A 27,904-nucleotide genomic window follows, 5' to 3' on the forward strand; every position below is an offset into this window, starting at 1 on the left:
CAATTGACAAATATACAAGCAAACAGAACAGGGTCCAAGTCCCACCACTAGGGGGAGCCAATCTCACAGACATCCAGGCTCAAAGAAACAGGATTCAAATAACATCCACACACCCCTTGCAATATCCTCTCAATCCCGTATCCAAAGGTTTTGTGGAAGAGGGGAGAAACTTAAATTGGAGGAAGGGTATGGTAAAAACGCAGTAGACAGACAATGTTGCGGTTATGCCCGCTCCAAATAATGGTTTCGATTCAGCGGGTTTATGTCCCTCTCGCGAAATGTTTCATCTGCTAGACCAATGTTGGCGAACCTATGGCACGGGTGCCAGAGGTGGCACTCAGAGCCCTCTCTGTGGGCACGCAGAGAGTGCCCCCCCCCCACACATCTAGGCTGGCCTGGGCCGCTGGGCTCGATTATTAGCATTAAACCTAAGACCTAGTTTTGGGGAAGCGGTGTAGGTAACCCTGTTAAGCGCTGTTAAACCCCACTGATTTTCATGCGAAGAACTAAAGCGCGATCCTTTACCTGGGAGAAAGCTTGGTTGTTGGCAATGGGGCTTGCTCCTGAGTAAACCCTCCTAGGGTCGTGATTCACCCGTAGGAAGAGTTGCACGGTTGCTTCAAAGCAAAGCCACCAACTACCACCAAGCTTACTCCCAAGTAACGCCTTTCAGTTATATGTATAGGCCTTATATGTGGCCTTTCAGTTTCCCGCAGGCACATATAACACACAGGGATGGAAGAAATCCAAGCATCCTGCCCTCTTCCAGCCTGCGGGCCAACCCTTCCTTCCGATGCCCAAACCCAACCTTTGCGTGGGAAATGGAGCAGGGAGAAGCAGGTTCAGACAGAGCTACTTTTTGCTCTCTACTTTTACAATTCCATCTTTGTTTATATCCCCCTAGGGAGGAGTCCGGCCGTTCCCTTTTTGGGGAGGTTTTAATGAACCGGGTTATGGGGCGCCTGTTACTATTGTTATTATTGTTTGACCGCTGTTTTAACTGGATTTTAAGGGATTTTAGCAAATGTGGTCACCATTGTGATCCTTGTTAAATTTGTATATTTGTTGACACTGCTGTGCACCGCCCAGAGCCCCTTGGGGATGGGGCGGTCTATAAATTTAAATAAATAGATAGATAGATAGATAGATAGATAGATAGATAGAGAGAGAGAGAGAGAGAGAGAGAGAGAGAGATGGTAGGTAGGTAGGTAGGTAGATAGATAGGTAGATAGGTAGGTAGATAGGTAGATAGATAGATAGATAGATAGATAGATAGATAGATAGATAGATAGATAGATAGATAGATAGATAGATAGATAGATAGATAGATAGATAGATAGATAGATAGATAGATAGATCGATCGATCGATCGATCGATCGATCGATCGATCGATCGATCCCAAACAGACCGGCACTTTCTAGACATGGAAAACCCAGACAAGGTCAGCCGGCGGGAGAGCCGCTCTTCCCACCCAGGTTCCAGAGAGGGAATTTTTTTCGCTGGGGTTCTCACAATGGTGCGTGGGGATGCCAAGAGGAGATTTATTTCCAGCCTGCCTCCCTCTCTTGACATCAGGCGGGGCCAAGCCCAGGAAGAAATGACGCATGGCCACAGAAGAGGGCGCCCCCGACCATGCGCAGAGCATATTTCCCCCCTCGGAACTGAAAAGAAAACACGCTGAACTCTGCCGCTGAGCTCAAAATAGCTGCTGGCCGGCACCGTGCCAAGGGTTTTGCTAGAATTTCCGTGTATAATCCAAGCTGAAATAGAAAACGGGGAGTCACCAAGGCTGAGAAAAAGGAGTCGGGGCTGAAAACATGTTTGGGGACAGCCACTGGGTCCTTATCTTCGTCTGGTGCTAATGATCACTTCCAAGTAAGGCTGGTTGCCAACTTCCAGGTGAGGCTGGGATCTCCCAGAATTATAACTGATCTCCAGCCCACAGAAATAATTTCCCCTGGAGAAACAGCAACTATGGAAGTTGGATTTACGGAATTATATCCTGCTGACGTTCTTCCCCAACCTTTGCCCTCCACAGACTACACCCCCCCCCCAAAAAAAATCTCCAGGAATCTCTCAATGTAGAAGAAGAGTTGGATTTATATAAGGAGACTCAGAGGGGCTGACAATCTCCTTTCCCTTCCCCACCCACAACAAACACCCTTTGAGGTGGGTGGGGCTGAGAGAGCTCCGAAGAACTGTGACTAGCCCAAGGTCACCCAAAGAAGAAGAAGAAGAGGAGTTTGGATTTATATTCCCCCCTTTCTCTCCTATAAGGAGACTCAGAGGGTCTGACAATCTCCTTTCCCTTCCCCACCCACAACAAACACCCTGTGAGGTAGGTGGGGCTGAGAGAGCTCCGAGAAGCTGTGACCAGCCCAAGGTCACCCAGCTGGCGTGTGTTTGGAGTGCACAGGCTAATCCGAATCCCCCAGATAAGTCTCCACAGCTCAGGCGGCAGAGCGGGGAATCAAACCTGGTTCCTCCAGATTAGAGTACACCTGCTCTTAACCACGACGCCACTGCTGCTTCTAGAGTTGGCAACTCTACTCTCATGCTAAATAGTTGGACAGACCATCGCAGTTATACTGAATTAGTTTTTTAAAATTACAGATCGATTTTCAGTTTCACATTTTACCTCTCCGTGAGATTTCTTCTTGCAACTTCTCGCGTTTTCTTAGAATTCCTCTTTGCAAGAAACGCTTGACATTTACTTGTTGTTAAGATTTCTAAAAATTGCAGTCCCTCGGGGAGTAATGTTTAACCCTGGCCTTCTGCCAAACAGTAATGTTTAATCCGGGCCGAACAGTCATATTTGAAACTCATCGTTCGCCCGAGGAATAATCTTGAATCCTCCCCTTAACTCCAAAGAGTTAACCTGTTTTTGCGCCGAAGATTAATTTTAATCCTGCTCTTCCTCCAAAGAATAATGTGTACTCCTGGTTTTGCTCCAAGCAGCAATATTTCATTTTGCCTTACGAACAATTCCACCTTTTTGGGAGGTCCGGTTGGCAGCAACCCAGAATTTTTGTCCTCTCCGTCTGGCTTAGTGGTTTTTTTCCCCGCCCCCCCCCCTCTGAATTTGATAAAGTTTTAAAGACCTGGTTATACTGGAGATATTTTTCTGATGGATCCAATGAAGGTCCAACAGCTGAGAATACTGGCTGGTGGCCTCTCCTGCCTTCTCTCCCAAGGTTGCCAACCTTTGTGGTGGGAGTCTCAAAGATTTTCCCCATACATTACAATTAATCCTCAGGCTAAAAGCGATCAGTCCCTCTTTTAGGATAAAAGGAACTGCGTTGAAGAAGAAGAAGAAGAAGAAGAAGAAGAAGAAGAAGAAGAAGAAGAAGAAGAAGAAGAAGAAGAAGAAGAAGAAGAAGAAGAAGAAGAAGAAGAAGAAGAAGAAGAAGGAAGAAGAGAAAGAAAGAAAGAAAGAGGGAGGAGGAGGGAGGAGGAGGTTTGGATTTATATCCCCCCTTTCTCTCCTGCGCAGGAGACTCAAAGGGGCTGACAATCTCCTTGCCCTTCCCCCCTCACAACAAACACCCTGTGAGGTAGGTGGGGCTGAGAGAGCTCCGAGAAGCTGTGACTAGCCCAAGGTCACCCAGCTGGCATGTGTGGGAGTATACAGGCTCATCTGAATTCCCCAGATAAGCCTCCACAGCTCAGGCGGCAGAGCTGGGAATCAAACCCGGTTCCTCCAGATTAGATACACGAGCTCTTAACCTCCTACGCCACTTATACCGGAGATATTTTTCTTATGGATCCAATGAAGGTCCAGCAGCTTACAATAGCGCACTCTCTGCCTTCCTCCCAAGGTTGCCAACCTTTGGTGGGGCCTCAAGATTTCCCGCCATTACAATTAATCTCCAGGCTACAGAGATCGGTCCCCATAGATAAAGGAACTGCGTTGAAAGGTAGTCTGTAGGTAAAGCTGCCCGCTCCAGGTTGGGAAATACCTGGAGGTTTTGAGAAGGGCAGGGTTTGAGGAGGGCAGGGATGTCAAAGGGGTATAATGCCACAGGCCCCTTCCGCACATGCAGAATGATGCACTTTCAATCCACTTTGCAGCTGGATTTTACTGTGCGGAACAGCCAAATCCACTTGCAAACAATTGCAAAAGTGGGCTGAAAGAGCATTATTTTGCATGCGCGGAAGGGGCCTTTGACACACAACGGGGCTCTCTGATGTTTTTCCTCAGGGGTGACTCAGAGGCGCACTCACCGAAAGCCAAATCACGCGAGGCAACCGCTATGGGGGAAAATGAGAAACCCAGGGCGATACTGGACTCAAAGAGAGAAGTATTACCTTTGCCAGGAGTTGGAAAAGGAAGTTCCACGCTAATGTTTACACACAGACGGTTTCCCGGAGAAGCCTGTTTGTGCTTTACGTCATGTGCATTACTGGCGTCAGCTGATGAAAGAAAATTATGAAACCCTGGCCCATCTCCGACAATCCCATCCCTCCGTTGCCTAACTGTGCAAAAAAAACCCCACAATGCCAGGAGGCACCCAGGGCTAAGGGATACTTTTCGACAAACCCAAAGAACAGAGTAGAAAAATGTACAGAAAGTTTTTTTTAAAAAAGTCTGGGGATTAGCACTACCTCTCTCAAACCAAAACACTGACGCTGTCTGCACGTGTGTAGGCATCACCGGGGGGGGGGGGGGGCTTGGGGGGCATTTTGGATGACGACAAAAGGAATTAAGGGGGAGACCAGACTACAAGAAAAAGCTGTTTGGGTGAGGAAAGGCGGGGGAGGAATAACAGAGATTGGGATGAACTTTTCCCCTCCCCGGAAAGTCTTTGTGGGATCCTCGGCTTGTAACTTTCTGTTTTAGTAGATTTCCTTCGACCTAACATTTATTTTCAGTATTGTATATGCTTTTTAATCCGTTTTTTTTTTATTATTGCTGTACTGTCGTCTGTGCCAATAAAGGCTTGCTTCTGCTTCTGCAAATGCCAAACTTTGGCTCATTCCGCACATGCAGAATAATGCACTTTCAAACTGCTTTCAGTGCTCTTTGAAGCTGGGCGGAATAGCAAAATCCACTGGCAAACAGTTGTGAAAGTGGTTTGAAAATGCATTATTTTGTGTGTGCGGAAGGGGCCTTTCTGTTTTGCTTCGTACCAAAGGAAGCTATAAATAAGCCGTATCCCATGCCCGAACTGGAAAACCAGTCTTTTTTCCTCTTTAACCACAATTATTTCTCTTTACGGCTATTTGTTTTTGATAGTTGAACCCCACGCCTGGCAGACTCACACCCAGGGAATCAGGGTTCTGAATCCATCACTCAAAGGAGGTTTGCCAACTGAAAAGCCTACGCGGCTCTTGTAAATCTGATCAGTAGAAATCTACAAGGGTTTTTCGTTCCTGCATCACGCTGATAAGGGTTAGCACCTGCCAACATCTGCCCGATCAAACCGCCCCCGTGAAAGGCTCAAGAGCCAGGGCCGGTAAAAAAACACAACAACCCTGCAGCCTGAAGCGGCAACAGAAAGGAGATTTTCAAGATCTGGGGGAAGAAAGAGAGAGGCGTCTCCATCTGTCTGCTTGTGTTTCGTCTGCTGCTTCTAGATTATCCAACCCTTGTATGGCAAAAAACATTCCACTCCTTCTGCAAACACAAGCCGCTAGCTGGCACACCATAGCGAGATGCGTAAAACAGTAGCAGGCTCTTGCAGAAGAGGGGTTCTCGAGGTCATGTAGGCGCAGAAGGCATAAGAAGAATATACTCTGAAAAAGCAAAGGTTTTCTTTTTGTCCCCCATTACTTTCTTTCTGTAATGAGGAGTTGGCAACCATAATGCAGCTGAGCAAAGAAAAGATGCAGGCCTGAAAGTCTATTCTCTTTCTGTCACTAGGCAAGCTTGATAGCCCAGCAGAATGCCCCTTGTTCAGAGTTATACAGAATGTGCAGATTCAACTGTTTTAAGGTCTTAGATGCCTTGAATTTGCCCTTCTTCTGGAGACAGAAGAGAGAAACATGAAAATGTTTAGGCTCTTTTCCTAGGAAGAAGGACAACAAAAGGCAATAGAGATAGGAAAGAAACAGGTCCTAGTTCATCTTGCGTCAAAGGATCTTAGAAGGGTCTTAGAATACTCAAATGTTTTAGGGAAAGGGAAAATCTCCACCTTTCTTTATGATTGATTGATGATGATGAACTTTGGGGTGTATTCTTTTTACTGCTATTCTGATGTAACCTATACAAGTAAGAACACGCTGTCATCTTGTGTGGCTCCCCTGATGCTGTTTGCCCGGTGGTCGGCGTGAATAAAATATTAAATTTTATTCCTTTGTCGGCTTCTAAGCTTTGGTTTAAATATTTTTGAACCTGCAAGTTTACTCCTGCTTGTAAATAACAGTCCGCAAGCACACTCTACGCAATAAGATGAGAAGGGAAACGTTCTCTGGAGACCCTCTCTACAACTGCTGGTCTGGAGTGGGGTTATTTTAATGTGGTTTTTATTGTCGTTTTCATTGTTCTATTTTATTCACGGTGGTTTTATTGTTGTTTTTAACCTTTGTAAGCTGCCTAGAGACACCAGGATGAATAAATAAGGAACAGGAAGGTTAGGGAGGATAAATAAGAGCAGAGAGCTAGAAAAAGGTGTGATCTGGGCAAACAAAGAGAAGGGGAAGATGCAGAATTCGCCTGCGCTGATCTAGCCGGTCCTGGGAAATCTTATATTTATGCACTTCCTTATAGCCTACGCCTTTGGCTCCTTATTAGGTTGCCAAAATGATTTATTCTTTCTGGCACGGCTTGCTGTATTTCAACCACCATTACAGGGAAGGGCCGTAGCTCAGATGAAGCACAGAAGGTAACATGGCTGCAAAACAGCCTTCTTCACTCCTAGACAGCTACTGACAACATACAGCCCAGCACTACATGGTTTCCGCCCCTCCTCCGTTTTCTTCCACACAGCGACCCTGTGAGGTAGGCTAGTCTCAAAGAAAACGATAGGCCAGAGGTCACTTAGTGATATTTACAGCAAGTAAAAAAAAAAGGTTACAGCAGAGAAGGTAATACTTTGTGACTTCCCCCCGATTCCACACACCACCCCCCTCCTGGATTAATGAATGATTGGTCAGTGCAGCTTTGCCGTTGGTCATAATACGCATTGGACTTAATTCGCGTGGGTCTTTGGTCTGAACATTCTGCCTTGAGTCAAAAGGGGTCATTGCCCCCACTTTGAGAAGGTCCCTGCAGGTGATGGACCATAGCCAAGTGCTTCGTGGGCAGAATGAACCTAATCCAGTCCTGATGGGTTAAGCAAAGAGTCTATTCTCACAACCGCTTCTGCAAGTGGAAAACAGCCACTATGTACAGTACGTATTACATAAGAACGAGCCTGCTGGATCAGACCAGAGTCCATCTAGTCCAGCACTCTGCTGCTCACAGTGGCCCACCAGGTGCCTTTGGGAGCTCACGTGCAGGATGTGAAAGCGAATGGCTCAAGTTGCTGTTGCTGCAGCTGGTTGCTGCCTTCAACACCTGCCCTTTGTTAAGGAGAGGAGATGTCTGAGGGGGGGACATGATTGAAGTCTATGAAATTATGCATGGTGAGAAAATGCTCATTAGAGAGACATTAATTTTCTTCTCACAATACGCTAGAACCAGGGGCATCTTATTGAAAATGCTGGGGAAGAATTAGGACTAATAAAAGTGGAAATGCCACTTCCCCTTTCACACAACGCAGATTGGTGCTTTGGGAATTATGCTGCCACAGGAGGTGGTTTTCATGGCCACTTAACCTGGATAGCTTTAAAAAAGGGCTTGGACAGATTTATGGAGGAGAAGCTTCCATCTATGGCTACCAATCTTGATCCCCTCCTTGATCTGGAGGTTGCAAATGCCCTTAGCAGACCAGGTGCTCAGGAGCAGCAGCAGCAGCAGAAGGCCCTTGCTTTCACCTCCTGCATGTGAGCTCCCAAAGGCACCTGGTGGGCCACTGCGAGTAGCAGAGTGCTGGACTAGATGGACTCTGGTCTGATCCAGCAGGCTCGTTCATATGTTCTTAATTACCCGTCAGGTTGGGCACCGTCCTGCTCATTCATCATTTTTTATAATTTCCAGTTTTAACATGCGTCTCGGTACTTTATGGTTTTTCACGTTTCCATTATCTTAGCTTTATTACATTGCTTAGGAGTTTCACCCTCTCGATTGCATTGATCTGGGAGAAGGTGCTGTGAAGCCGTGACAGACTTATGGCAGCCCTGTAGGGGTTTTAAGGCCAGAGACGAACAGTCTGCCATTCCTTGCCTCTGCGTAGCAACCCGAGGCTTTCCTGCCGGTCTCCCATCCAAGTACTAACCAGGTCTGACCCTGTTTGTCTTCTGAGATCTGACCATTTCTGGCTAGCCTGGACCATCTGGGTCAAGGCACTGTACAATCTGCTCGTGGTCTCAGTGAGAAAAGGCGGTCTACAAATGCAGTAACATAAATAACAGGTGGGCCACCCAGCCTCATGACGTGCAGCTCAGATGAACCACCAAGATGCACGGGCAGACATAGGCCCCTTCCGCACATGCAGAATAATGCACTTTCAATCCACTTTCACAATTGTTTGCAAGTGGGTTTTGCTATTCCGCACAGTAGTCCAGCTTCAAAGTGCACTGAAAATGGATTGAAAAATGCATTACTCCCATAAAGCGGAAGGGGCCCAGGGAGGCACACCAACGCATATATATATGTACTGGGGCAGTTAATCTATTTCAGATCGCTCCAAACGGCAGCCCTCTGCAGCGGCCTGTGAAAAGGAGGGGCCGTAGCACAGAGGAAGAGAATCTGCTTGGCCGCAGGTTCAAATCCCAGCACCTCCAGCTGAAACGATCCACTGGTAGGAAAGACCTCAGCCTTAGATCTTGGAAGGCCGCTACCAGTTGGGAGTAGACCAGAGGTGTCAAATCTGGGAAGGCAGTCAGTCGGACACTGAATTTTCCCCCCAGCCCTAAAGTTTGCCTGGTTGGATGATGGGGCCAGCTAATTCCCGTTGCGTCACTCCAAGGTGATTTAATCAGTGCTCTGAGCAGGCTACTTATCCTATCTGCACAGAGGTGGGATCCAGCAGGTTCTCACAGTTTCCCGAGAGTAGTTTACTAATTATTTGTGTGTGCCGAGAGGGGGGTTACTAATTGGTGATTTTGCCACGTGATTTTTTTGGCTCAGTTACCTCCTCCTCCTCCCTCAGCAGGTAGCTGCAGGAACTTGAAGCAGCTCTAGCAGGAGGTGCACTGCTGCTGCATGGCAAGCCCCGCGCTTTCGCGCATTCTGCTTCCCGCCCATGACAGCGCGCGCAGCCGGCAAGGCCCTGCCACAGCTCCCGCCTTGCGGAATGCGCCCCCACTCTCCGAATGCCAGGCCACACCCACGTTGTGCCCCCTCGCCCAGCTCCCATTGGTCTCTATATGCCACAGTTTGAATCCTTCATCGACAACCTTGTTATTCCAGCTAAAATGTTTTGAATCCCACCTACTGAGAGATGTAATAACGGACTCTGGAAAGATCTCCAGTAAGAGTAAGCAGCTTCCATGTGCCTGTGTGTGTTCACTCTACTACTTTGAGGATCAGTGGTGGGATCCGTGGCTTAGTAACAGGTTCTCGGCCAGCCCCTCCCCCCCCAGCAAAGTGGGCAGAGGGCGTACCTAGGCAAACCTGAGCCCTAGGCAAACCTTGAGTTGGATGCCCCCCCCCCATGTAAGGCAGCCACCCCACCACCTAATCTCCCCCCAATTTTTTTTGCAATTCAGTTCATTTCTAAATCATCATCACATTATAGAAAAATGTCTAACTCACAAATCTGAACATTGTGCAATGGTGAAAAAACCTACAGGTTCTTTTGATAGAGACTGGTGGAGATAAAAAGGTACTTAAAGGCTGAGAATCCATGAATCATGGCGGTACCTGAAAGCGGATTAACTCCAGTCTCAGGGAGTTATAACATTAGTCGCCATTGCTATATATGGAACCTTCACGTCCAAAGGCAAGGGATGCCTCTCGGGAGGCATGGAAAGGGGACCCACTAGTAACCCCCCTCAATCGGCACACAACAATTAGTAACTCCACTTCCGAACTGGTGAGAACCTGCTGGATCCCAATTCCTGCTTGAGATCTTTCCCTGGAAGAAGAAGAAGAAGAAGAAGAAGAAGAAGAAGAAGAAGAAGAAGAAGAAGAAGAAGAAGAAGAAGAAGAAGAAGAAGAAGAAGAAGAAGAAGAAGAAGAAGAAGAAGGAAGAAGAAGAAGAAGAAGAAGAAGAAGAAGAAGAGGAGGAGGAGGAGGAGGAGGAGGAGGTGGAGGAGGAGGGGAGGTGGAGGAGGAGGAGGAGAAGGAGGAGGAGGAAGAAGAAGAAGAAGAAGAAGAAGGAGGAGGAGAAGGAGAAGAAGGAAGAAGAAGGAGAAGGAGAAGGAGAAGGAGAAGGAAAAGGAGAAGAAGAGGATGACTAATTTTGACGACCTACTTTGGATTTATATCCCCCCTTTCTCTCCTGCAGGAGACTCAAAGGGCTTACAATCTCCTTTCCCTTCCCCCTCACAAGAGACACCCTGTGAGGTAGGTGGGGCTGAGAGAGCTCTGAGAAGCTGTGACTAGCCTGGCTAGGTCACCCAGCTGGCGCAGGTGGGAGGCAGAGGCCAATCTGAATTCCCCAGAGAAGCCTCCACAGCTCAGGCGGCAGAGCTGGGAATCAAACCCGGTTCCTCCAGATTAGATACATGAGCTCTTAACCTCCTCAGCCATCAACAGCATCTGCTCCGCTGCTGAGCTATGAGCCATTCATCCCTACCCATGACACACCGGGAGAAGCATTTATGAGCTTCAGGTGTATCCGACCCTTCCCTAGGAAAACCAGGATGGCACCCGTGAGAGAAGGCATCTGGGAGGTTTCATCTGGCCCACAAAACAAGGCAGGTCCCATCATGTGCTGGGGAGCAGCCAGGAATAATTGAGCAGGATCCTCCACCCACCCACCCCCCACCCCCTTGCCCTGGCATAGAGCAAAGCCTTGAAGGCGCTGGGAAACAGGCGACTGTGTGGGTGGTGATCAAAGGCACCAGACATCCGAAGCAGGAATGCGGAGACGGGTGACGCAACGGCCAGCAATGACAGCTCCGGGCTTGCAGCGTTCAGCTGAGCTCCCTCTGCAGCCTCCTCCCCTTTCTGGGCGCAGGAGAGGCCGTGTCTGCGTTCCTGAAATACGATTGGATCCTCGGCCGGAGGTGTGTGCGAGGCGGGGAACACACCCACCTGGGCTCCCCCCACCCCACCCCCCCACCCCAGGGGAAAGGCTGCGCAACCAGTCAGGCAGGAACGGAGCTGCAGCAGCTGCTGCTGCAGAGAAATAGAAAAGGAGGAGGGCGAGCGGAATACGTGGGGGAAAGGAAATGCAATCTGGGGTTTCCCACGAGAGCATCACCCATATCAGCAGGCACACACAGAGAGAGGAGAGCCAGCGTGGTGTAGTGGTTAGGCACTGGTGTTCCTGTCTGGAGAGCTGGGTTTGACTCCTCCACTCCTCCGGCCTGAGTGGTGGCGGAGGTATTTTATCTGGTGAACCAGATGTGTTTCGCGCACTCCCACATTCCTGCTGGGCGACTCCTCGAGCTTGGGGTCAGCAGTTCTTCAGGATCTCCTCTAGCCCCACCCGACCTACAAGCAAGGTGTCTGTTGGGTGGGGAGAGGAAGGAAAGCGTTAGTAGCCACCTTGCGTCTCCTGACAGGAGAGAAAGGTGGGGTATAAATCCAAAATCTTCTTCCTTCTACCCACTTCGCCTTGCTTACAAGCTACTTCCTACAACAGCAGTAACTGGGGGGAGCGGGTTCAAATGCCACTCAGCTCACAGGGGGTCCCTGGGGTGGTCATATTCTCTTAGCCTAAACCAGGGGGGCCCAACCTATGGTGCTCCAATTGGCCATGCTGGTAGGGGATGAGGGAATTGTAGTCCATGAACATCTGGAGTGCCATAGGTTGTCCACCCCTGGCCTAAACCATCTCACTGACATGTTACGGGGATTCGTAGAAGTTTGCAGGCGACGCTAAGCCTTCCAGATGGATCATAATTCCCATCAGCCCCTGCCAGCATGACCAATTGACCATGCTGGCAGGGGCTTATGGGAATTGTAGTCCATAACATCTGGAGGGCCAAAGGTTCGCCACCACTGTAGGTTGCTGTAAAGGATTCAACGGTGTTGATGAGAAGGGCAGCCGCCTGGCCTTGAGTACATTCCACAGCCCGGCTGGCACAGCTTCTCCGGGCGGAGACCTTATTCCTGGGCGCAGGGAGATGAGAGACCTCCGCTCCCATGGGAACCGGGAGGGGATGGGGATGGACAGAGTTATAACCTGTGTTTCTGGCGGAGATCTTATTCTGCCACTGCGCAGGCCTTGAGCTTTCTAAGATGTCTGAATAAATCCAGCCTTTACACCAAAGAGCCTTTATTTCTGCTTCTATGGAATCCCCTACATTGTGGCAGGAATCCTAAATCATCTATATTCCTAGTGCAGTGGACCTCTGGTGCCTCGGGCATGGAGAGAGGTTGGATGTTTCTGGGAAGGTGCTGCAGAAGCCCCAAAGAGGGTCTTCACCTGTCCCTTCTGGATCTGAGGAACCGGGCGGAGAACGGGTCTCGCTGGTGACTCTTTCCCGCCCCTCGTGATCAGCACGAAGTCTTCCTTTACTTCTCGCTGGAACGAGGGACGGAAGATCTAATTACATGGGGACTTCTTTACATGAGCCGCTTGGGGCGCTTCGTCTGGCGGATCGAGCCTGTGGATCGGATATCTACCCGCTGTGATGGATTTCAAACCTCAGATGCAACCTGTCACGGAGGAGACGGGCCTGACCACCTTCATGCCAACCCAGGAGTCCATTGAATCCATTCCTGACTCGTGATTTTGGTGATGCTCCTGAAGAACCACCACCGCGGCACAGCACTGGGGCCCGCCCGGCGACCACCGTGACACTGGGACTATACCAGGATTGGGAGGGTATCCGCATCGCTCCGGACCGGACTTCGATCCCGACCAGCTGCTGCACCTGAGATGCCCCTGGAGCCACCGGTATATCGATGCTCGGCCCAGACTCCACGCAGGAGTCCGGAGAGCCTGCCCCTCCCAGCCGGATCTGTTCCTCTCCCATCGGTAAAGAGAGCTGATGAGGAAGTGGCCCGACTGGCGCAGATGCCCAAGAAGCATGGGCCTGTGAACGGCCAGCTATGGGAAGAGGAACGAACAGCTGCAGCAAGAGCGTGAAAATAAAAAAAAAAAATTCGCAGAGACCGGAGCAGCAGCGAAAGAAGTCCAACCTAATTGACAGTGCCATGATGCGCTTCCAAAGGCAATATGCCCAGAATCTATCAGTTCATGATAAAGTCCTGGAACACTCCAAACTGAACTTACAGCGCCAACGGAGAGTGTTCAGGCCTTGGCGCACTAAAGTGAACTTACTGCAGCTGTTCAACGGGACTAACTGGCTAAATTGGAACGAGAGAGCAGCTTTGCATGCCAATTCAGGATGCATTGACTCAGCGAGGAGCTATTGCCTGGAGAGGGGAAACTGAGGAAGCTAAGGCGACCAGGGCAACCTGCTGGAGTTTACGCTGCTCGGACAGACGGCGCTCGAGGGGCGACGCTAAGCTGGGTCCAGCCATCTTCCGCGACCGCTCCCTGACCGAACACCAGCTGCACCGGGCGCTGATATTTCCACCGATTCCGCCCCGCGCACCGCTGCCTCAGCCCGCCAATCCTGGCGCGAATCACTGCGCATAAGGGCTTAAGGGTCAGTGGAAAGGGGTTACTACAGACCTCCAATACCTGCCTCAAGCCGATGGGACCGCCTCCAAACTCTACTTCATCTTGCAACTCGATGCCCACATGTATGACTATGATGATTTATACCGGGTTCGAGTGCCGAAAATACGTGGACATCGGCTCAGTCCTGGATGGGGTAGCAGCCACTGGTTTGTGACTCTTTGAACTCCGGGTAAGATGAAGATTCTCGACGGTGCCCGCCGCGATTCCTCCAAGCCTGAGGGTTTCGCTCTGCGATCCAGGTGCGGAAAATGAAGTATCCGCACTATCAAAACTATCCAGCAAGGCAACCGGCCGCTTGCAGAATTTGCCCGCGGAATTTCTGCAAGGGCTGCCGCTCTAATTCTCCAGAGTGGCCTGAGCGCATGAAATGCTAATTACTTTCAGATGCTGCCTATTGCAGCAAGCCGCGCGGAAACAGTGTTTTTAAATTCGGTCCCCGCATCTGGTTGCTGATTGATTACATTAGATCCTGCGGCATCTCGCTGAGTACGCTGCCGGAGGCCGCACCGGCCGCCACTGCGCCCACTAAGCCAAGCCTTCCAGCCGCCTTCTACCGAGACTACTCTCCGAAGCGCCGGGCCGCCGGATTGTGTCTTTATCATGGAGGTCCCGTCACCTAGCCGCCAACTGCCCGAAAAACAGAAGCCAACCACTCGCCGCGACCCCATCTGCTAAGCCATCACAAGAATTCACAGTTCCCCAACGGGCTTCCATCTAAGTTAGTCATCATACGCACCGAGGGAGGGGACGAGCAGTTTGCCTTCTTTCAGCCCCAATGGACATGGGTTCACTCAGACGCCGTGAGTGAAGGCAGCCCCATTACAATCCGCCGCTTTCTGGCCAACCCCGCCTAAGCATACTACAGATATAGCGCCTCAGCCCTTGTGGATTCTGGCTGCTCCTCCCATTGTTTACGCGCCCCAGGTGGCGGAGGAGCAGGTCTAGACCAAATCCCCTGGCTAAGCCCATACCCTTCTGTACCTATAAATAGGACGGTAGTCCTCTCGAGCTGCAAGTTAACCGCCCAGTTCAAAACGCAACCGGATTCTCGCCAAGCACGAATTAGCTTGAGAAAAAATTAGTTTATTCTGGCTACCAGTGGCCATAACACTCATAGTTCTAAGTATGCCATGGTTGTTGTTACATGAACCAAAATTCCTTTGAAAGAAAGGATCTTGAATTCACTGACCTCCTCAAGGGAACACATGAATTGGGGGAAAACCGACTTCTCCTGACACACCCCCCCCCCTGGTTTCATCAGCCATTGCTCCCGCATTCCACCGCATCCCAATCGCGCATCGAGATCTGTAGCCAGGGTATTTCAGGAGCAAGAATGCATCAGTTGCCACCCCATAGAGACACTGACTGCAAATCGTAATACAGCCAGGCGAACTCGCCCAAGCGGGTAGAATTCCACCGTATGAGTCCCCACGAAGAGAAGGAACTGCGGTTTTCTAGACAAGAAACTCGGCCAAGGGTTCATACGGGCGGGCTACCAAACACACACATGCTGCTCCTGTTTTGTTTGTAAAAGAAAGATGGGTCCTACGCTCTGCACAGATTAATGTAGGTCTCAATGCAGTCTCCCCTGTCCAATAAATACCCTTTGCCTTTGATCAAGGACCTGTTAGACGATTGGGCAAAGGACGATCTTTACTAAGTTGGACTTGAGAGAAGCTAGCATTACAGTGGTCTAGAATTGTTAGCTATGAACACTTGACTGCATTTAACACAAAGTTTGGACAGTTTGAATACTTCTAATAATGCCATTCGGTTAAGGCCCCCCGGCTTTTATATTCTTATCAATCTAAGTTTTCCATGATTTATTGTACAAAGGGGGTAGGTGTACTTAGATGAGCATTTTACTTTATTCACAAACCATGGAAGAGCATGAAGCATTGGTTCGGGAAGTATTGAAACGCTTTGCTCAACAACTCTCTTTGCCAAACTTTCACAGTGCTGTTTCCACCAAACCTCTATTGACTATCTAAGTTACCGGTCTTCGAGGGCCTACAAATGGATCCTGGCAGATTGATGCGTCCTCCACGGTCGGGTTCCCCACTCAACCTAAAAGAACTCCAATCTTTCTAGGTTTTGCTAATTTCCTATCGTGACTTTTATACCCCAATTCGCTGAACTGACTCTCCTCTCACAGACCTCTTACGCACCTGCGGGTAAAGATCCACTGTCCGCTAGCCCGGGCCCCTTTCCTGGTCTGAAGAGTGTCAAACAGCCTTTCAGCTCTTAAAGTCTGCTTTACCACCTTTAATCCATAAAGCACCTGGACCTAGATCTCCTGCTTGTGGTTCACGTGGATGCCTCGACAAAGCTTTGGGGCAGCCCTAAGGTGGCGAGAAATAAAGATTGATAGGCTGGTTCCAGGTGCTTAAGCCTTATCAAAGAAATTCTCCGTTGCTGAACTCAACTCGACTGTGGGGATAAAGAGACTGGCGGCCATTAAAGTAGCTCCTTTCCACTTCAACTGGCCTAAGCTGGCTGAGGGGCTAAACACCCTTTCAAGTTTGGTCGGATCACAAGAACTGTTCTGGTTGCCCAGTTCCACCTTCAAGATGTCCGCAAACAACTTCAAGTTAATGATTTTTTCTCGCTTCTTTCACGGTCCATTTTTTCCCCGAAAACCAATAAACTGGCTGATGCGCCTTCGGCCAACAATTCGAGTGGGGGTGGAGCCGGGCTTACGGACATTCCACGACTGCTCCTCTCCTCCCACTGGGGCTGGCTGTCACCCGATCTCAGACATCCACTCTCCTTCTCCGCCCATTCCCAGCCTGGTCTCTCCTTTCCTACGGGAATCCTGAGGAGGCGGGACACGCTGGAAGCGGAGGGAATAACGACTCCCAGTTGCGCTTTGGAGAATGGCGCCATGGGGATTGCTGGTATGTGCCTCAACCAATTCACCGAATTCCTGCAAGCAGGTTCTCGAGGCCCGCCACCATGCCCGCCGCCGGGACATTTTGGCTTCTAAAACTCTGCATTTGGCCCGCCACACTTGTGGCGTTACGCGCTTAGGCGACATTGAGACATATATTAAAGGTTGCTCTTGTTTGTGCAGATAGCTAAGACTGTTCGAAAGCCCCATGGTTCGTTGAAACTCTCTCCCGTGGCCTCCTCGCCTCTGGGAAGTCATCTCCATGGATTTATTACAGATTTGCCAGAAAGTCATGGCAACACGGTCTTGTGGGTGGTGGTGGACTTATTTTCTAAACAAGCCTATTTCATTCCATGTGCTTCCATCCTCCGCCCTAAATTGGCTCTGTTCATTCAGCATATTTACCGCCTACTAATTCCTCATATATATGGTCTCCCGACCGCTGCACCTCAATTCACGTTTCATAAGTTCTGGGAAAGTTTCTAGGGTTAGCAGTCACTTCGGGCGTGTTGCCGCCTCCCTACCACGCTCAGTAAAGTGACGTGAGTCGAGAGAACTAACAGAACCCTAGAGCAGTATTTACGCTTGTTACACCAACTACCACTCAAGACAATTAAGCGCAGCTCATTCCGCTTATGAGTACTTCTATAACAATGCGGTTCATAGCAGTACAAAAAAAACCCCTTTGAAATTCATTGTGTCTGGTCGTCTTTCCCAATCGCTGCTCAGAATCCACCTCGCTGAAGCATTGATCCCTCTCCAGAGTTTCAACAATGGATTTCATCCCCAGCCGAGGGTGAAATCAATCCACTGCCTTAGCATAAACAGGCTAAGGGACTCCTAAAGCTGCAAGCGATAAGCACCGCCGGATTTCCTCTGCTGGCATGGGCTTGGGTGTATTTGTTCACCATGAAAATCTCAGAGACGCTATAAATTCTTTCCAAATCCAGGGCAAAAAAGATTCGCGGGACCTTTTCAGATTACGTTACGGAGTGATTAATGATGTCACTGCCCGATTGGATTTTGGGTTTAACTCTCTTAGTAACATTCATCCTGGAGTTCTTATTCCAGCTTCTTACTCAAGGGAGGCTCCCGCTTCCGATGCTTCCGGTACCTAATTCGGGCCGGAGAGACTTCACCGACTATTATTGATGGCCACAAGACATTTAAATTGACGCCATCCTGACTCATCGCTTCAATCGCAAACGCTGGTAATATTTAGTCTCTTGGGTGGGATTCCTCTGGTATAATCAATGGGTTTATTCCGCTAAAATAGTTGACGCTCTCGCCTCTTTATTTCTGCTTTCCACCGCTTTCCAAGACAAACCTGGGGAGGGTCTTTAAGGAGGCAGAGGTAAAGGATTCAACGGTGTTGATGAGAAGGGCAGCCGCCTGGCTCTGGAGTATCCCCACAGCCCGGGCGAAAGGGCCAGCTTCTCCGGCGGAGACCTTATCTCTGCGTAGGGAGATGAGACCTCCGCTCCTACGGGGAACTGAGGGATGGGGATGGACAGAGTTATAACCTGTGTTTCTATGGAGATCTTATTCCTGCCACTGCGTGTACTTGAGCTTTCTAAGATGTCTGAATAAACGGTCTTTTACACCAAAGAGCCTTTTATTTCTGCTTCTATGGAATTCCTTACAGTTGCCCTCAACTGAGCATCTCTGCAGACAAAGAAGGATAGAAATATGAGACTGAGAAGGAGGCTGCATTGGTCACGCAGCTGTTTTGAGTTGAGCAGGAAAGAACAGGAATTGGCCACGTTGTGCCTGTTTACAGGGAAAGGGTGTTGCATAAAGGCGGTCTGAGTCAGCGGCCCACAAGGCTGGGATGGCCATTGTGAGGTTCCAGAAGCATCTGGTCACCTGTTCTGAGTCTGAATGCTCAATTGGAGGAGCTGCAGAACAATAGCAGCGCACCTGTTCCATACGCAGAAAGTCCCAGGTTCAATGTCCAATGAAAAGAATTTTAAAAATCACAGCGTTGGGAGAGCCGCAAAGGCCATCCAGTCCACCCCCCAGCCACGCAGGAAGACACCACCAAAGCACTCCCGGCAGATGGCCACCCAGCCTCTGTTTAAAAACCTCCAAAGGAGGAGATTCCACCACCCTCTGACGTAGCATGTTCCAGTGTCAAACAGCCCTCACTGTCAGGAAGGGAGATATTCCAGCACATTAACTCTTTGGAGCTGGGGCATCTATGTGCAATCCCAAACACAAGCAAAGAAACAGGGGGAAAAATGGCAGAAGGGATGCGATTCCCTGGAAAGCGAGTCCTGCTCAAGGTATTGGCGTTTGCCAAGATCTCTACCTCGGGCGTAAAACTAACACAGGAATAACCAGTCCCAGCGGGCTGCAGTAAATTTAACTGAAATCCAGACTGCAGGCGAGTTTGTAAGCCGTCTCTGCTAAATCAACTGTGCTGTGGGTGTTGCAGGGAACAAGGAAGTAACGCGGCCTGTATGTTGTGCGCATTGTACTGTTTCATAACTGGAATGTGCCAAGCCGAAGAACTTGGTTTCCCATGGAGCAATCTGTAACAAAAAAAACCCCACAATCTCTGCTTTCCTTTCTGACGCTTCTCGTAGTCCTCAAGACTAACCACTCAAGATAAGGTTCACAATACCGGAAATAGTGTTAGGTTTCGAGGGTTGCATTAGGCTTATTTTCTCTGATGGTTTCGCCTGCATCTGTGGCTTCAGAGGATCCTCTGAAGATGCCAGCCACAGATGCAGGTGAAACCTCAGGAGAAAATGCTACTGGAACACGGCCATACAGCCCGGAAACCCCACAACGCCTCCAGAAGATTCCATTAAGCGAAAGCTCCCTCGGATAATCCAGTGTAATAGCAGTGCTTTGTGGAAGTGCATCTCAAGCCAGCAAATGGACATCGAACGGACTGGACTTCCAGTAGCGGGCGACTTTCCCGTTCTGTCTCCAAGCATCCCGTGAGAAAGGAGCAAATGAATTCAGATTCAATTAGCCTGTCTAAATCTCATGCAAAATTCTGCTTGGGCGGATTTAGAATTAGTTTCCACTGGTTCTTTTCCCCCCAGTGTTCAGAACTCATGACTCTGACCTTAACCTTGCCCCAGACACACACCTACATTGGGAAATTTTATACAGATTATTAACCCACCCTCCCACACACACGCCATCATTACACAGAATTTATGGCTGATGTAATAAGAGCTCTCGCTCACACTGTATGGCTTCTTGTTCACACAAGGGAAAATTCCATTCAGATGGTTTGTCCGGCTGGGGCATATGACAATGGTGACCCAAAAGATAAGGGACAAATGCAGAGTGGAATCATAGAGTGGGAAGAGACCCCAAAGGGCCATCAAGTCCCACCCCCTGCAATGCAGGAAACACACAATCAAAGCACTCCAGTCAGATGCCCATCCAGCCTCTCTTTAAAAACCTCCAAAGAAGGAGACTCCACCACACTCCGAGGCAGTGCATTCCACTGTCGAACAGCCCTGACAGTCAGGAAGTTTTTTCGGATATTTAGGTGGAATCACTTTTCCTTCACCTTGAACCCGTGACTCCTGGTCCTAGTCTCTGGAGCTGCAGAAAACAAGCTTGCTCCCTCACCAACATGACATCCCTTCAAATATCTAAACATGGCTACCATGTCACTTCTCAACCTTCTCTTCACCAAACTAAACATACCTAGTTTTATTTTATTTATTTATTTTATTTTATTAAACTTATAGGCCGCCTTATCCCCGAAGGGCTCAAGGCGGCTCACAACATGGCTGTTAAACAAACAGCAAGGCAACAGCATAAAACACTAAAATCATTTAAACCTAAACAGCAGCTTCTACACAATAAAATCTATAAATTAATGCAGCCCGGTTATAGTAAGTGCTAATTCGACAGGATTATACCAATCAAAGGCAAAAGCGGAAAGAAGGGAGGGGAGTAGGCAGGGCCTGGCGCATGGAATCCTAACAAATAAACCAGGCCCCGCTATAGCAAGATGGAAATGGCAGTCTCAATTTCAGTTCTGGCCACGGTTTCCGTAGGGGCAGTGGATCCACGGCCGTGGTTTCTCCCCTAAAAGCCCGTGGATAAGTCTGGCCTTTGCAGGCCCTGGGCAAGGAACCTCGCTAAGGTCCCGCGAGGGCCCGCGACTCGCTGAGGCAAAGCTGCTCCATTCGAGGCAGGCCAGAGCCGAAGGCTGTCCTGGGCCCGGCTGAGGCCAGGCCAGATCGCCGCCAAGGCCAGGGTCACCAGTAAATCCAAGGTTGTCGAGCGCAGTGGTCTATGTGGGACATATAGGGGTGATGCGGTCTCCCGCAGGGCATATGTGGGCCGCCATGCCGTGAAGGCCTTTTAAAGGTTAATACCACTAACACCTTGAAAACGATCCGAATTCCACCGAGGCCAGTAAGGCGGCACAGCATGTTAAAGGTGCGAGTAAGGATCTTGGAATAACCACTACCTGTTAAGAGCCGTGCCGCTTCGCATTCTGGACCTCGCCAGCTTCCAGCTTCCTGGATCAGTCGCGAAGGAAGCGCTCAAGGTGAGCGAGAAGTTACAGTAATCCAGCCTCGAGGTGACCGTCGCATGGATCACAGTGGCCAGGTCGGACTGGGAGAGATACTGGTCACAGTTTTGAAGAATGTGCCATAGATACCCTGTTTCCCCGAATATAAGACATATCCCCTTAAAATAAAATAAGACGTGAGGTAGAGGTTTTGCTGAAGTGCGAAATATACAAGGCATCCCCTGAAAGTAAGAGACGTAGAAAAGTTTTGCTCTTGGAAGCATGCCCGGATTTTAACAGAACACAGAAAAATAAGACATCCCCTGAAAATAAGACAGAGCGCATCTTGGGGAGCAAAAATTAATATAAGACACTGTCTTATTTTCGGGGAAACACAGTAATAGCTGGAACGAGGAGGTCTACCTATAAGCCAATCTATGGTTTTTTCACTGTAGCTTCAACACACACACACTAGTTATTTTTCCCCAGCCCCATTTCTCCATTCCCTATGGAACCTCCCAGAACCGCAGGTGGATCCAGACACCTGTGGAAATGCCGGAAAGAGAACAAACCCAAAGAACTGGAATGCGTTAGCAAGAAAAGCAGGCTATATCGAGTAACTGTATCAGTAAATATTATTGATGACTTCTAGAACTGTTATCTGTGTATAAGGCGTCTGCCATGTTTTAGTTTTTCTTCACAAGGGCCCTGCAAAGCAGGCCAGGCTACAAGACTGTGCCCCATGTCATGTTAAACAGGCATATTTTTTTCTTTTATAAAGAGCTGACCTCCAGCACAGGTGAGTCTAAAATTCCCCAGAAAATGGAGGGGGGGAAAGAGGACTGGATTCTTGTTTGCTAACTATGATCAACAGGACAGGAAATTTGAGGGGGGAGGAAAGAGTACTTGTTTACTAACTATGATAGACAGAACAGGAAACTGTGTTTACGATAAACTTCCACATATAGTAAAACTCCCACTCAGGTAATGTCAACAGAACATATGCCTATATAACCACATCCTCTGAATCAATCATTTCCCTGCTATGAAAAAGTCCAATGTTCTGTAAAAGGGCAACGAAAGGACCTTACCCTTTATCAGGAACTTTTTTTCTTTGTTTTGCTATCAAATTTGCATCTGACTTATGGACACCACGCAGGGTTTTCAGGGCAAGAGATAAGCACGGGTGGTTTGCCACTGTCGGTTTCTGCATAGCAACTCCCATCCAAATACTAACCGAGGGCCAACCCTGCCCTGATTCTAAAATCTGATGGGATTGGACTATCCTGGGCTATCTCAGATCTGTGCACCCAGCAGGTGAAAAAATCCCAAGTCAGTACTTCCTCCAATCTGGAGGAATCTGCGTTTGGATTCTCCTAGCCTCTGCTGCCTGGAGCTGTGAGGCAGTTTATCATCTGGGGAATTCAGGATTAGCCTGTGCACTCCCACACACGCTTCAGCTGGGTGACCTTGGGCTAAGAATTGGCTCAGCAGCTTCCTGGAGCTCTCTCAGCTCCTAACACCCACCTCACAGGGTGTTTGTTGTGAGGGGGAAGGGCAAGGAGATTGTCAGCCCCTTTGAGTCTCCTGCAGGAGAGAAAGGGGGGGATATAAACCCAAACTCTTCTTCTTCTTCTTCTTCTACAGCAATGAGAACCTCTGGTATTATGCCTAATAAAGGTTTTATGTATGTATGTATGTATGTATATAATGAGAACCTCTGATTGTGTTAGCTGATTGGGGGGGGGGGGTTTAAGTGTTGCAAGCTTCCAGATCTTACAAGAGTCTTCTTCAAGAAAACAGGAATTGCACAAAAAGCACACACAGGCCTGAACGATTTCCTTGAACGGCTTCCCAAGTTCCTATCGTTTCGAGCAAGCCGCTCACTTGAAAGAAAGCAGGTCTCTTTTTAAAGCCAGCAAGTGCTTGTGATCTTTCAAATTTAGCCCCAACGAGGGCTGTGCAGGCCAAAAGTTGGACGCTGAAGCAAAATGATTCATTCCAAGGCAGCTACGGGGAGAGTGTTTTGGAGCATTCCAAATGCTAAAGAAATGACTCCCAAAGCCTATTAGCCGGGATCCTTTGAATCAAACACATGATGGGCATGAGACACGTTAAATGGCCTGCACATGACTCGAACATTTTTTCCCCCAGTTGTGCTGCGTGCAATCCTTGCAAACGAGAACAGGCCAGAGTGAAAGGCTACTCTAGGGACGGTGGAACATCATCTCGTTTCCTCTCTGCCCAAACAGAAAAATGTTTGTGGGGGGGGGGGTTGGGGGGGAGCTTCTATTTTCCTGGTAATTTAGCAGAATGTGTTTCTCACCTTCACCTTCTCAGGCTACATCCTCACCTTCATGGGAAGACCAGAAAAGATGAACTGAGAAGCATAAGAGCTAGCAACAGAATTTAGGATTATGTACAGAAAGGAGAATCTGGAGCCAATAGCGTCATCCCTTCCATGTTAAGGGTTAGGATGCACTCCACTTCTAAGATCCGAAATACTCTCAGAAACATTTTCGGCCCTCCCTTCGCACCAGAGAAGTCCAGATTGTTTAATTTTCCTTTCAACTTAATTTGTTTATGGAATTAAAAGATAAAATATGCTATTATACAGCATTATGTATGTATTATGGTTATTCGCTGTTTTTATGAGTTTTAAACTATTTTATGGGATGGAGCTTATGTATTTATATTTGTATGACCGCTCCTGTTGATGTTTAAATAATGTTGTTCACCGCCCGGAGCCCTTCGGGGGATCGGGCGGTATATAAATTTAAGAAATAAATAAATAAAAATAAATAAATAAAAATTATACACATATTTTATGCATTTCAAGAATTTCTAAACTGTTCCTATGGTGTCTGCGAGCCTTCATGGGTCATCTGAAGCTTCCACAAAATTCCCAATTTCTTATGTCCCCCCCCCACAACCCCCATTTAATTTCTTATGTCGACCTGTCATATATCAAAACCAGGATTGCTCAGTCCTATGTCTCTTCAATAGCTCTAGATTGGAGTCTAGAAGCACCTTAGAGACCAACGTGGCTTTCCTGGTAATGGTATGAGCTCTCTCTTCCTGAGATGCAAGTTAGAATGAAGCTCTCTGTCCTTCTTATCCCCCCCATCCCCCCCCCCAGGTGGGAAAGGGTGTTGCAGAGAAAGCAGTTGGTATGCAGAGCTACAATTGTACATTGTAATCAGCTTGATTAAATCCAGGGAGAAATGCCTCGGGGCAGATAATTAGCATCCCCAGTGAGATAAGAATCCCATAGCCCCATCAGATCTGGGGGGGGTTCATTGTTCTGATTTCATGAATGAACTCAACTTGGTCCTCTCTCAGGTGCTTTTCCACTCCAATCTAGTTCTTTTACTGTAGACCAGCTAGCCAAAGATGAGCTTTCTCCAAGTGTGAACAGTTGTCTAGCTAACAAGCACACATTCAAGGAAATGCGCGCACGGGGTGTGTGTGTGTGTGTGTGTGTGTGTGCGCGCGCGCGCGCGCTAGATGAAAAGGCTTGGCCTTTGACCCCTGGATACTCTAGCACTTCTTGATTATTAGTCAAGTTCCTGACATATGCACTCTCTTCCAGTGGGTCCTTTGGCATTGCCAAGAGGTTTGGGACCCAGACATCTTTTCCCATTAAATCATAGCATAACCTTTTCCCATAGTATCTCCCTTGGGAGCAGCAGTGGCGTAGTGGTTAAGAGCTCGTGTATCTAATCTGGAGGAACCGGGTTTGATTCCCTGCTCTGCCACCTGAGCTGTGGAGGCTTATCTGGGGAATTCAGATTAGCCTGTGCACTCCCACACACGCCAGCTGGGTGACCTTGGGCTAGTCACAGCTTCTCGGAGCTCTCTCAGCCCCACCCACCTCACAGGGTGTTTGTTGTGAGGGGGAAGGGCAAGGAGATTGTCAGCCCCTTTGAGTCTCCTGCAGGAGAGAAAGGGGGGATATAAATCCAAACTCTTCTTCTTCTCTTCTTGGTGTAGAAGAACAGAAGATAGCATCTGCTAATCTACAAACCACCCTTTCCATTCTGCTGATTCCTATCTGGCCTGGAACTTCTTCCACAAGAGTCCCAGATCTCTTTCAGAAGCCAAGCAACACAGAGAACAAATGGCAGCCTTGGAAATCCCCAGTTTGAATTTGAACTCGGAAGCAGCCTTAAAGCAATCCACCCTTTCTCAGCCTGTGACCTTCTATGAGTCAGGTAGATGTTCTTCATCTGAACCACACTCTTAGGCCCCTTCCACACACGCAAAATAATGTGTTTTCAAACCACTTTCACAACTGTTTGCGTGGATTTTGCCATTCCGTACAGCTTCAAAGAGAATGGAAAGCAGTTTGAAAGTGCATTATTCTGCATGTGCGGAATGAGCCATACTTTACGGGGGGAGTGTGACCAAAAAAAGGAAGAATGCCCATCACCCTGGCCCCTTCCGCACATGCAGAATAATGCACTTTCAATCCACTTTGCAGCTGTGCAGAATAGCAAAATCCACTTGGAAACAATTGTGAAAGTGGACTGAAAATGTATTATTCTGCCTGTGCGGAAGGGGCCCCTGAGCTCTTTGGTGGAAGAGCGATAAACAAGTACCAAGGGTGTGTAAAGCACTTTGAACACTCCAAAGCATGTACACGCCCAAACATATAAAACAAAAGCATGTGAATAAATAATAAAACCAACAGCCATTTATGAGGGCTTGCATGTCAGAGTGGACTTTCCAGTGGCAAAGTTCAGCCCTCGACTTCTGTAGAGAAAAAACCACAAGGAGCTTTTCCTAACCACAGGTCAACACAACCTGGTCTCCCTACTTCAGGGGTAGGAACTTGGCTCTTAGCCTGTGAGTCAAACTCACACACAGTGAGCAAGAATAAAAAAAGGAGCAGCATTTTTCAGCCACGTCATCTCCAAATGCCAGGTATTCCTCTCTCGTAAACCCTGTGGCTATAAGCAAAACTGAGCATCCTCTTGTAGAAACAAACCTCCCTCCATTTCCTCTCTGTAGGAGCCACAAACTTTTCCCTCTCAATGCTTTTGTCATTCTAATTGCTAAAAGCCATGACAATAGCAGCTGCCACTCCCCAGTTCCACATGTCTTTTCCGGAATGGTCACAGGTGAAGCTATGACCCCTTCCCCCTTAATCCTTTTGCATGGCTGCTCATATAACCAGGGGGCCTGGAATCCGCGGGCCTCACTCCTTCCCAGGGTTGTTGTGAGAATTACTGACACAATATAAGTGCAGTGCTTTGGGCTCTGAGGGAGAGGATTAATGATTCCTTAATTAAGATCAAGATTCTACTTGCTAATTCCCAAAATTCCTGCTGAATACACTTGTTGTATTCTGGCCTCCTCTTTAACCCATTTCAGCCCCTCTCTGAATAACACCTGGCATTAACCCTATTTGTAGACCTCCCATTTCTCCCCAAAGCTGCTTACATCATTCTCCCGCCCTCCATTTTATTCTCATGACAACAACCCTGCAAGGTAGGCTCTGCTGGGTGAGTGTGACTAGCTCAAGGTCACCCTGAAGATTCTACGGCAGAGTGGGCCTTTAAAGCAGACCCAGTATCACCCCCAGTTGGGGAAAACTGAGGCTAAAGATAGAGCAGGTTGCTTCAGGCTACTTATTGAGTGAACCAGTGCAGTTCAGACACTGGACAGGGAGTTGGGGACTCGGGTTCAAATCCCCTCTTTACTAGGATATCTACTCAGTGACCGGAGGCCAGTCAGTGTCTTGCAACTTAGCCTTCCTCAGAAAGTTGTTGTAAGTAGAAAATGGGGAAGGGACACCCCTACCCCTTTGAGGTCAGTGGAAAAACAATGGTATAAAAGTGTGCTGGGCAGATTAATAGCACAAGCAAAATTTAGAAGAGTCACCTATCAGATCGTAGTTCACCCTCTATGTCACAGGTGTCAAACTCGCGGCCCTCCAGATGTTACGGACTACAGTTCCCATCATCCCCTGCCAGCATGATGCTGTCAGGGGACGATGGGAACTGTAGTCCATAACATCTGGAGGGCCGCAAGTTTGACACCTATGCTCTATGTCATTGTATATCTTTCAGAGCTTCTTTCTGGCCTCCTTCCCCCACTACCATACAGTCCCAATTCCAGCATCTTCTCTCTGTGTGTGCATAAAGTCACAGCCTGCTTACACAAACTTCCCCTAACCTCACCCATACCTGTCATTTCCTCTGAAAATAAGAGGAATAATCCCCCATTTCCCGCTACCAAAATACCCCCCCCCCCCATTTTCCCCTGCCCAAATAACCCCCTATTTCCCCCTCCATCTTCCCACTTGGTCCCCCTCTGGCGGGTTGAGATGAGGGGGGTGGTCTCATCCCTAGATTGCAGAGCCAAAAGAGGGGGAAATGTGAGGGAGGGGTGATAAGCGACGTCAAACTTTACAAAAATACACCAATTGACTAAGGGGGGGGAGAGACATGTGGTCTCCCCCAAATCAGGCTCCCTCGTCCTTTGCAGCCATTGACCCGACAGCCACGTGCCGCCAAGATCTCCCCGCCAGGCGGCAAAACAGCCTGAAAAGCCCCCCCGCCCCGCAAGAGACCCCCGACCTCTTTTCCAGCTGGTTCTCCATGCCGGGTTTCTTCAGCGGGCGCTCGAGTCTCTCTGTCGCTCTCCCGGGTAGACTCTCGCTCAATGCAGCAGGCAGAGAGACTTAACCGGCCTCCTCGGAG

The 27,904-nt window shown here is 48.7% G+C and overlaps 1 protein-coding gene across 1 annotated transcript in view; it reads right to left on the reverse strand.

The window, feature by feature from the left end:
* LOC125445123 (purine nucleoside phosphorylase) overlaps positions 1-27,904 on the reverse strand; it is a 37,113-nt gene extending 9,209 nt beyond the window's left edge. Inside the window, exon 1 of the mRNA XM_048517982.1 lies at positions 27,782-27,904. Within this exon, the coding sequence (XP_048373939.1) occupies positions 27,782-27,804 (23 nt within the window). The 5' untranslated portion in view covers positions 27,805-27,904. The remainder of the gene's footprint in view (positions 1-27,781) is intronic.

The sequence above is a fragment of the Sphaerodactylus townsendi genome, linkage group LG15, assembly GCF_021028975.2.
Source record: "Sphaerodactylus townsendi isolate TG3544 linkage group LG15, MPM_Stown_v2.3, whole genome shotgun sequence".
Lineage (NCBI taxonomy): Eukaryota > Metazoa > Chordata > Lepidosauria > Squamata > Sphaerodactylidae > Sphaerodactylus > Sphaerodactylus townsendi.